Source organism: Abrus precatorius, unplaced genomic scaffold, assembly GCF_003935025.1.
Source record: "Abrus precatorius isolate BTA unplaced genomic scaffold, Abrus_2018 Scaffold11, whole genome shotgun sequence".
NCBI classification, from domain to species: Eukaryota; Viridiplantae; Streptophyta; class Magnoliopsida; order Fabales; family Fabaceae; genus Abrus; species Abrus precatorius.
The window spans coordinates 5,158,160-5,168,318 of NW_020874303.1; the positions used below are offsets into that span (position 1 = coordinate 5,158,160).

A 10,159-nucleotide genomic window follows, 5' to 3' on the forward strand; every position below is an offset into this window, starting at 1 on the left:
ATTTACTATTAACACAAGAACAAGGATGGTAGAAAGTGGAAAAGATTCTTCAGTTTCTTTCCCCTTGCATTACAGAAACAAGTTCACTTTACCAAAAAATGAAACATAACAGATTACAGATGATTACAAAAATAATTGTAAATAATTATAAACAGATCATAACAATGGCATCAGAATTGAATATTTCAACATAAAGTCATTTCATTGGTGGAAGAAAATCTTGTCGCACAAAAATATATAGTCACAAACTCCCCCTTGGTGGGAGAGAATAGAGGAAAAAGAAGTCACTGGAGAGGCAACTCTATTTTTGAAGATACTTTGGTGGACCATCCATGCACAGAATCAGTGATTTTTGTTTTCTCGGATGTGCAAGTAATGGAAATAGCATTATTCTTACACAAAGGCCAGCACATGACCCATCAAAAGCAAAAGCAAAACTAAACAACCTCCTGAAATACTGTGTTACTTGGCAAAAATTGAAGACAAACCTATATAAAGTTTTAACTGAAGGGATCCTAAATTGAACCAGTAATGTGAGTAGTTGACTAGTATGAGTAGAAGATATATTAATTTACACAGTAGTTTGTAGCACCAAAAGGCAGTGAAGATGGACAACCTTGGATAGGAGGTGAATTTTGAAAAACTTATCACCTGCAAGACGTAAGTATCCTAGCAATAGGGAACCTAATTGCTTCGGTCATAAATTGATGTGAAGGTCATAGTCGCAAAAGAACTCATGGTTCCTGATAAAGATGAATCATCTTGCCTCTCTGAACCAGCCAAAAGAGACGTTTCTTCTACTTCAGCCTTGCCTTTCTGTTTCCCTTGGTCTTTGGCCTCCACAAACTGAAATATTAAGTAAGGTTTTGTCATCTTCTCCTCATTCACATCCCTTTTTCCAATCAGCATGTCAAACACAGTGGACATAGAAGGTCGGAGCTGAAGAGAATCTTGAATGCAAAGAAGACCAATTTTACAAAATCTTATTGCCTCCTCAACATTGAAGTCTCTGTCTAGAGATACATCCACCAAACTATCCAACTCCCCCTTCTCATACAAATCCCATGCCTGCAGCACATATGATATGATCTTGTCACTCATTTATCAACAGTTGAGTTCCCATCCACACAACCAGGATAGACATCTAGATTCTAGCGACAGCAAATTAATATGTTGCATGAATACGGGTACAAGTATTGGGTAAGATAGGACATGTAAATACAGCAAAATTTTAAAATATTAAGATATGGGTATAGCAACATAAATTAAGTAAAATATAATTATATTTATTACTGTCATATTGAATATTTTATAATAATATTTAACAAATCTTAGTCAAATAACAATTTTACAAAAATAAAATTTAAAATCCTTAAAAATAAGAAAATATTTTTAAAAAATATGAAATATTAAAAATGTCACAGTAATAATTAAATAATACAATTATCATAAATAATTGTTCTTATGTCAAAAAATACTTTTGTAAATTTTCAAAAAATAAGATTAAAATGTTAACTTAAAATATAAAAAATAAGTTAAAAAAAAAAAAAGATCAGGTCGTCTTAGAGTAATAACCTTTTTTAGTCATTTCAAAATGCTTTTTCGCAGATGTTGAAACCAACAAGCAAGTGTCTTATATGAATGCATGTGTTATACACATATCAGTATCAAATGTGGATATGACATGCACACGTGATGATTTTTGAAGTATTCATACAGCATAGTAATCCTTAGATTTATGTGCAATTCAAATCCAAGATACATATGAAGAAGAGTTTTTTATGCAGTTCGGTACAAACCCTTGAGACCATATAGAGATTCCAAAGTTCAAGAGGCAACAGGTGTGGGTTCACTCCTTGACAACAAAAAAGAGTTTGTTTCCCAGGTCAAGTATGTCTCAGGCTATACAAATTTTACATTACAAGAGCTACTAATTCTCTTAGCATGACTACATTGCATCTCATATCTTATAACAAGCTTAGTCAAAAATTTCATTGCAATAATCACGCTATTGCTTGTTGTTTGCTGTCTTTGTAACAGTGATTCAGTGAAATGACTAACAATGCAACTAAAAAGACAGAATCATTCATGTCATTTGAACAAATTCAACCTGCTTCAAGGATAGTACAGCTCTAGGCAAAATCTAGAGGTTCTAACCGCATGGCCAAGTATTTTGAGTTGGAAGTTGCAACTTTGAACATCAGAAATTCAAACTACACTAGTCTGTTATGAAACATCATTACAGATGCTAACATCAGAAATTCAAAATGAATAACTTGAATAAAAGGTCTAAATATGGCTCTCTAATTTGTGATTATATTTAATACATGATAAACATTCAGAAGAGTGATATCCAATTTCAACAGGTTAAATTACATAGTCAAGATGGAAACCGGATGTTGTTGGAGTGGAATATATTAAATATGAACTAATATAGGGGGGGGGGGGGAGAAAGTGGTGCAGACTTTCATTCTATAATAGAAAAAGAAACTATAATAAACAAGAAGCTCCAAGAATAAAATTCTCTATCAAGACATGGGAATCACGAGGTATATTTAGCTAACTCGTTAAAGTGAAATTCTCAACTACATCTAATTGCACATATTCTATATTTTCAAGAAAGAAAGGTCCTGACCCTTATATGAAGATACCGTTCTTCGGCAAGTAAATGTCTGTTCGTGTTAGCCCTCCCACTAACAATTTCTAGTAGTAGAACTCCAAAACTATAGACATCTGATTTTCTAGTCACCTGATTCCGTATTGCATATTCAGGCGCCACATAGCCACTATAGAAACCAAGGACATAGTAAGAAGAAAATGGACAAAATTTCTATTAAAATTTGAAATATAAAAAAATCAATAATCAAGAAAGACAAGTAATTATTGTTCTGGTGGAATTTCCTAGTATAAACTATAAAAATTCTCTAACAATTGAAGACAGAATTATGAACTTACAATGTTCCAGCAACATGTGTACTAATATGGGTGAGATTTGGTGGAATAAGCTTTGCTAGACCAAAATCTGAAATTTTGGGCTGGAGATCTTTATCGAGTAGTATATTGCTTGCTTTAATGTCTCTATGAATAATATGTGGCTGAACTTCATCATGAAGGAATGCAAGGCCACGGGAAACACCAATGCAGATGTTACGACGTATATGCCAACTGAATAGGATGCTACTATGGCCCCTACCTATATAGTAAAATTCATTACTAGAATAGTTTCAATACAATCATATCAAATGTGGAAAAAAAAAAAAAGCTTACGTAGAAGTGTTTGTGCTAGGCTGTTATTCTCAAGATAGCCATATACCAAAATCCTGTGGTTTCCTTCCACACAACATCCGTACAACTTAACTAAATTCTCATGCTCTATACTACTGATCACCTTGATTTCTGTCAAGAACTCGTGGACACCTTGTCTTGATTCAGTTGACAAAACCTTCACAGCAGCCAGATCACCATTTATCAGCTTTCCCTGTTCAGTGTAGAAAGTTATTAGTCGCTGAAAAAGAAACACAGGAAGAAGCACAAGTGCATCTTTCTAAAATAGTGATGTAGTTATGAATAGTGGAAGACATATACAATCACCTTATAAACTGATCCAAAACCTCCCTCCCCTTTTTTGTTTGCCAGACTGAAACCTTCGGTGGCAATATCCAATTCCTTGTAAGTGTAAAGATTGACATTTTGAATGCTTGAAATATCTGTTGCAGCAGGTACACGTTGTTTTGATTTAGGAGACGTTCAAAAGAGTTTATGAAGTGCTTACGGAGATGGCTTATAGGTCTTATTAGTACTTCTCAATTTCAATAAGTTTCTCTATATAATTATTAAAATAAGTACTTTTGAGCTTATTCCAAGAAGTTTTTGTTCAAAATTATACAATAGACCTTTATATAAAATGATTGTATTGAATAAAAACTTGATTAAGCAGTGTTCCTAAATGCACTCTTAAACATAGAAACATTTGTAACATATCAAATTTCAAAAATTTTCTGATAGAAACATAGTAAACAAAAATTGCGCACATGCTTCAGAGAAATGCTGTCCTAGATTAGTGTAAAAATAAACTTATGCAAAGTTTTTCTAAAGAACAAAAGTTGATATAGTAATAATAACAATAATAAAAACAACAACAACAACAACAAAAATTGCCAGCATTTTGATGCATTAATACATCTCACTGAATTATAGTACTACATGCCATGCATGAATGTTCCAGCTGGTATTTTGCTTCAATTATCTGCCAGATTTCATGTTGCTTTCTTCAGGTCTTAGTTGTTTAGTTTCTTTCTTCATTGTACCCCAAAAAAAGAAAAACAAAATGCTTTGAAAGATTATGCCCCCAAAAAGAAAGTCAGGTTCACAACTTTTATGAGGGAATTAGATATTTTCAGCACATTGTAACCAAGTAGAAACCCTGTACTAATACTCCAACCTCAGAAATTTGTCTAGTTGCACTCAATTTGATTGCAAAGGCAATAGTATAATAAACTTTTAACGAAGGCTGGAGGATGCACTCAATTTTAAAGTAGGCATACTTAGTTCAAAAATGGAAAAAGTTCATGTGAGAGATTCTTGCATAAATTCCAATTTCTGGGATTCCTAGATTCAGTCTTGTTCATAAAAAGACCAGCACAGACCAATCTTGGTGAAACCCAAATGATTGAATAGTTTTATGATGCATCAGATTATCTATGCAAATCTGTTTGCAAATGCTAGAACAAATTAGAAAAGAGGTAAACAATAGTATTTTTTATCCATGTATGTACCTAAATCCAATCCGGTTGATTGTGTAGCTGAGGAAGACCCCCTTTTCCGGAAAAAAAGAGAGAAACAATTCATTAGAGTAACTCGGTTGCTCCTATGAACCAATCCAACCACAGCATCAACTTGTAATCATCTTAACATAAAACTCAACAGCTGAATATCTATTCCACAGCCAAACATAACTGTGATCATGGGATCAAGTGCTGAAAGAAACAAACAACGCATTTTAGAATGCCAAAACCCTGATTGAATAATTGCGCAAGTCATCAGCAAGGTTGCAACAGGAATTCAGCAACTTCTGCTGCTAATAATTCTTTTTAAATACGAACTACATTAATTATATTGAATAACACTCATTCTAACCAACCTGCAAATCAAAGTCAAGTTTTATATTTCTGGTAAACAGTCAACACTTCATAACTTAGCTGCTTATATAAAAAAAAAAGTGAATAATGAATGGGAAAATGATGGAGGAGGAGAAAATAAGTTAACAGAAGTAATATACATGTGATATGTATCTGTACAACAGCTCAAAATAAAAATTAAAATAGTTTGATAACTGCATTATCACAACAATAAACCTATAATTTATTTCTATTTAATTGTCCAACATTTTTATCAAGAATAAAAAAAAATAAGAAAGAAAATACATTTCTAGAACCTGAAGAAAAATTGAAGAAGAATCTCAGTTTTCTGAAACCAGAGTCGTTGCGGGTATTACTTGGGCGTTCCAGAGAGAGAACTTCCAAGTCAAAACTACCATATCTGGTACACAGTACATTCTTTACGGAGACATGGAACCACAACATCAACCCATTTATTTCTATACTTACTATTTTTTTTTCCTCCGTTTTTTACCTCCTTTTCTTTTTGGTTTTCATTTTTCTATTACGCTCTTAATTATTATTTTTTATCTCACTTTTCCTCCACTTACAAGTTACAAAAACAAAGTATCAACATATAATTCTATTTTTAAAATTAAATATTTAATTTTAAATTATAATTAATTTATTAATAAAAGTTGATTCGAGTGATAAGCAACTCGATATCGCTTAAGTAATGTCTCGAGTTCAAGCTCTTGTGTATATAAAAAAATTTTAATAATAGACTCACCACATCCAAATTTGAGTTAGATCTGAATTAAACCGAAGGAAAAATTAAAAAAAGTTATGATTAATTTTACGATAAAAAATTATCGAATCAAATATAAATATTATTACTATTATTATTATATAAGAAAAAATTTAAATGTAATAATATAAATATTCATAATTTCATTTTTTACTTTGATTTGTACAATAAAAATTGACACTAGTTAATAGAATTTTATTCAAATATATATATATATGGATAAAATTTGATATGAATTAAATTATATTGATTTTTAAGTTTAAATTTAAATTTGGATCTAATTTAATAAAAAAATAAATTTGTAATTTTATTTTTTTAATTTTAATTAATTCAACTTGTAATTTGCATGTCGGAGTCGGTTCATTAACGCGCTCCTTCCCGGTGGGACCTAAGCTCTGTAAAATTATGGCATTTTGTTTGTATTTTTCTATTCATTAATATTCATAACTCTGTTTTTTTTTTTTTTAATAAAAGCCAACCTATGCAGCGAACCCATGCAATTATGCAACATTATTTCCACAATCTTGTCTCTCCCAAGTGTACGAATTGAGAATACAAAAAACGCAGCCACGATTTCTCAACTGTGTTGGCAGGATAAGCAAAAATGAAGGGAATCGGTGACTACCATAGTTTTGTCAATCTTTTCCTTCACATTATTGTTGCCTTTTCATGTCAACCCAAAGAGGTGCTAGATTGCAGTGACTAAACGTAAACATTTATATTTAACATCCTTGTTTATCTACAGTAAGCGTGTAATAATAAACTCCTTTATTTTCCTTATCCTTCCTTCTCTCTTTCATTAGAGTCCATTCCTCCTCTCCTGTTACCCTTCCTTCATTAAAATTTATCCTTTCTTATTTTCCTTCAAACAACAGTATGTTAGAAAACTAGATACTATATGCAGAATTCATAATTTATAGATCCACGCCGTAAATAAAACGAACACCATATTTTGTTATATCATTAAATCACAGCATAATTCCAGAGGTACTCTCCTTCCATTCAAGTATTCTAGATTCTTCACGGCCTTTGAGAAGCAACCACCAATGAGATATCAAGGTTATCGACAACCACTTATCTTCGTATTCTTTACAACTCACTCACGGTTCAGATATTCTCGATTATTCATGCACAAACCTCTAATACGTTAGCACAAAAAGCTTCGCATTTAAATATCCTACGGGCGTGTGAACACTATTGTCTTTGCAAGTTCTAGGGCTAACTTGCGTCCAAACAGCTTCTCCACAATAGCTAATGCAAACTCGATAGAGGTTCCTGGACCTCTGCTGGTAATAAGGTTGCCATCAACTACCACCCTGTTCTCTACTTCACTCTGATCCGATAACTTGTTGCTCATTGCTGGAAAGGCAGTGGCCTTTTTACCCTGTAATGAAGAATACATACAATCACGTCTCAAATTTACACCATGATACAAAATAGAGGCATAAACAGGAGCAGCAAAGCTAGGAAATCAAGTTCAATGAAATATTTAGGCCTAGCAAGCATTTTATAACACCATAAAATAATCAGAATGAAGACTCCACAGGAGATTAAGCATCATAAGTGTTTCTTCGGTAATTATAAACTTGAACCATACTGTACTTGGCACGCTTTTATGAATCCTGCCGGATTACACACTGTGTAGCTTAGTCGATAATTGAAAACCAATTGGAAGGAGCTTTAGAACAGTTTACCTAACGTAACTAAGAGAACTGAATGTATAAAATTGTCCTTTTACTGAAAGTTTTCTTTATAACGATTATAGATCGATCCATAAATCAAATACCTTTAGCAAACCATGGGGCTCCAAGACTAAAGCAGGGGAGGCGCAAATTGCACCATAATATCTTTTTGACTCTCTCTGCTTTTTCAGCAGACTCACTAAGGTTTCGGAGTTTGCAAAAGCTTGGGCACCACCCAGTCCACCCTGGAAAATTGGAAATATATTTACACAAACTAAATACTATATACTTATTAATCACTATGAAGAGAATAAGAGGCCCCCTTACTGGCAACACAATAAGATCATATGAAAGTTTTGCTGCTTCATCCAGAAGGATGTCTGCGGCCAGTTTAACTTTACGTGATGCCACAATCTCTAGTTTATCCTCAACAGCGGCAACAACAACCTTTGCCTTTGCTCTTCGCAGAATATCAATGATAATCACAGCTTCCATTTCCTCTGTGCCATTAGCAATTGGTACAAGAACCTAATAAAAAAGCAAGTGTACCAATGCACGTCACAGTCACTAATCCAGTAACAAATTTTATCTCTCTACATAAGATAGACATATTCCTACATATTCCTACCACAGAAATTCATATGAAGATAGTCCTCTTTTCTAAGATATTCTAGTCAAAATTTAGTGAGAAAATGTCAAAGGCCCAAACATCACCTTGGGTAGATCGTCAAATGTCCACTGCACTGGGTTTAGCTCCGTAAAAGTGGGTTCATCACCATGATTGGAACGCATGACCTGAGTGTTGAATTACACAAGAATCCAATGAGGAAAACCAAAGTAATGCACATCATAGCAAGAATCTGATATCATAGAGCATACAGATATCTTAATAGTGCTTCTATTGAATGTCAAGAAAACCAGCAGTACAAAGCTCGATACACCCATGTGCACCAGCCCATTCATATGTTACCAATTAGTTTATCCACTCAATTAATAGAAGGTTGTATTCAAACATATTTTCTTTTTTCTTTTAGTTGGTCCCATGCATATAGTCAAGTGAAATGAACAAATCTTGACTGTCCCATCTCACATGAATGATGCCCTTACCAGTGGACCTGCAACTTCATCAGCTTTCTCTTTTCCACATAACTGCTCAACCAGTGCAACGGCAAACTCCATAGTAGTTCCTGGCGCACGACTGGTTACAACTCTGCCATCCATCTGCACCCTTGACTCAACGGTAGAGGCAGCATAACTGGCCAATTTCTCCATAAATGAAGGATAACAAGTTGCCTGTCCCACAACCACACACAAAGTCAGTCACCAAACCATCTCAACACCACCACAAAGCAGATTGCAACCAAACTTCACCTTCAACCCATTCAGCAAACCCCAAGGCCCAAGCACAACCGCAGGAGCAGCACACACCGCAGCATAAAGCCGTCCATCCTCAACATGCTTCTTCACCAACCCTTCCAAAACTTTACAGTCTCTCAGATTCTCAACACCCGGAACCCCTCCCTACACACAAATTCCAAATAACCAAAAACAAAAATTCAACTCAATCAAATTAACACTTCATAAAATTATGAGTACAGTTATTTTAGTTCCAAAATTACGCAAATAACATTTTAATTTTTATTTCTATGATTTCCGACACTAAAACACGCTGAGAAATATTACGGAATTTTAGTGCCTAATTTAGAGATTATTAAATCGACGTATATTTCTAATTTTAGGACCTAACTTAGTGAATCACTCAGCTCAGCCACTTAACGATGTTGCAATAGCGAGTGATAACTAATCAATTAATCAAAAACACCTTTAATTCAATACTTAACAGGAAAAAAGCGATTCCTCCAAAAAATAAAAAAACAAAGAAAGTACAATGCGACAAGCACGGATGAGATAAAAAGAGTGATACAGGGAGAGCAACGAGGTCGAAGGCGGAGTCGGCGACGTCTGAAACGGAAGCGTCGGCGAGGATCTTGACGCCGTGGAGAGCTTCAACGGAGAGATTGGAAGAGGCAGAAGCGACAGTGACGTCGGCGCCAGAGCGTCGGAGGACATCGACGGTGATAACGGCCTCCATAGGCTCTGTGCCGTCGGCGATTGGAACCAAAACCTTTGGAGCAGGGGCCATAGGGGTGGTTGAAGAGAAGGAGAGTGATGGAGTGAAGGAAATATTGATGAGTTTGAGTTTGGGTTTGGGAGTGAAATTTGTGCAAGGGAAAAATTGTAAGTGACGCAACGCCATTTGTGCGTTTTGCTTTTTTCTTTTTTTTTTATTCCTTCGTCTAGAGAGGTCTCTACCTCACTGTGTGTGGAAACGTGTCCATGCGTTGTCCACGTGTCCCTTATTTTTGCATCATTTCTCAGCTGCATCTGATGCTACAGCATACAGAGCGCTAATGAAGAAAATATCCAATATTGTCAAAAGTGTAGATATTTCATTAAAATAAGTCTTATAATAAATAACGATAAAAAAAGCTTAAAACATTAACTTTAATCTTTAAAAAAATTCAATTTTTTTATAATTAAGATAAAAATATTACCACTCTATCCGGAGAAAA

The 10,159-nt window shown here is 34.2% G+C and overlaps 2 protein-coding genes across 5 annotated transcripts; both read right to left on the minus strand.

Annotated features, from left to right (window-relative positions):
- Nucleotides 1-179: 179 nt before the first annotated feature.
- On the minus strand, nucleotides 180-5,595 carry LOC113854991 (cold-responsive protein kinase 1-like). 3 transcript variants are annotated; one of them, XM_027486386.1, is made up of 7 exons: nucleotides 5,435-5,595; nucleotides 4,776-4,976; nucleotides 3,592-3,707; nucleotides 3,268-3,478; nucleotides 2,956-3,193; nucleotides 2,636-2,786; nucleotides 180-1,068 (listed from the first exon to the last, which is right to left on the minus strand). In XM_027486386.1, the coding sequence occupies exons 2-7, from the start codon at nucleotides 4,846-4,848 to the stop codon at nucleotides 685-687; spliced, it is 1,173 nt and encodes a 390-aa protein (XP_027342187.1). In that variant the 5' UTR covers nucleotides 4,849-4,976; nucleotides 5,435-5,595; the 3' UTR covers nucleotides 180-684. The 3 variants fall into 3 exon arrangements, with proteins under 3 accessions (XP_027342187.1, XP_027342188.1, XP_027342186.1); XM_027486387.1 differs by lacking the exon at nucleotides 5,435-5,595 and having other exon boundaries at nucleotides 296-1,068; nucleotides 3,268-3,442; nucleotides 4,776-5,134; XM_027486385.1 differs by lacking the exon at nucleotides 5,435-5,595 and having other exon boundaries at nucleotides 296-1,068; nucleotides 4,776-5,134.
- A 1,243-nt stretch (nucleotides 5,596-6,838) lies between these two features.
- On the minus strand, nucleotides 6,839-9,937 carry LOC113854531 (protein DJ-1 homolog B). Of its 2 annotated transcripts, XM_027485557.1 has the most exons (7): nucleotides 9,511-9,937; nucleotides 8,958-9,107; nucleotides 8,694-8,879; nucleotides 8,301-8,381; nucleotides 7,914-8,114; nucleotides 7,691-7,831; nucleotides 6,839-7,288 (listed from the first exon to the last, which is right to left on the minus strand). In XM_027485557.1, exons 1-7 carry the CDS (start codon nucleotides 9,841-9,843, stop codon nucleotides 7,082-7,084), a joined length of 1,299 nt encoding a protein of 432 aa, XP_027341358.1. In that variant the 5' UTR covers nucleotides 9,844-9,937; the 3' UTR covers nucleotides 6,839-7,081. The 2 variants fall into 2 exon arrangements, with proteins under 2 accessions (XP_027341358.1, XP_027341359.1); XM_027485558.1 differs by lacking the exon at nucleotides 7,691-7,831.
- Nucleotides 9,938-10,159: the final 222 nt, after the last annotated feature.

What these genes read in the sequence shown, in the direction of transcription:
- LOC113854991 (XM_027486386.1), bottom strand. Translation starts at nt 4,848, where the DNA reads ATGAATTGTTTCTCTCTTTTTTTCCGGAAAAGGGGGTCTTCCTCAGCT. An exon ending in GTTTTGGATCAGTTTATAAG is followed by an intron (nt 3,479 to 3,591) that starts GTGATTGTATAT and finishes TACACTGAACAG; the next exon opens with GGAAAGCTGATAAATGGTGA. An exon ending in CCTAGCACAAACACTTCTAC is followed by an intron (nt 3,194 to 3,267) that starts GTAAGCTTTTTT and finishes TTTACTATATAG; the next exon opens with GTAGGGGCCATAGTAGCATC.
- LOC113854531 (XM_027485557.1), bottom strand. Translation starts at nt 9,843, where the DNA reads ATGGCGTTGCGTCACTTACAATTTTTCCCTTGCACAAATTTCACTCCC. An exon ending in CATTTGACGATCTACCCAAG is followed by an intron (nt 8,115 to 8,300) that starts GTGATGTTTGGG and finishes CTTTTTTATTAG; the next exon opens with GTTCTTGTACCAATTGCTAA. An exon ending in ATGATCTTATTGTGTTGCCA is followed by an intron (nt 7,832 to 7,913) that starts GTAAGGGGGCCT and finishes CCAATTTTCCAG; the next exon opens with GGTGGACTGGGTGGTGCCCA.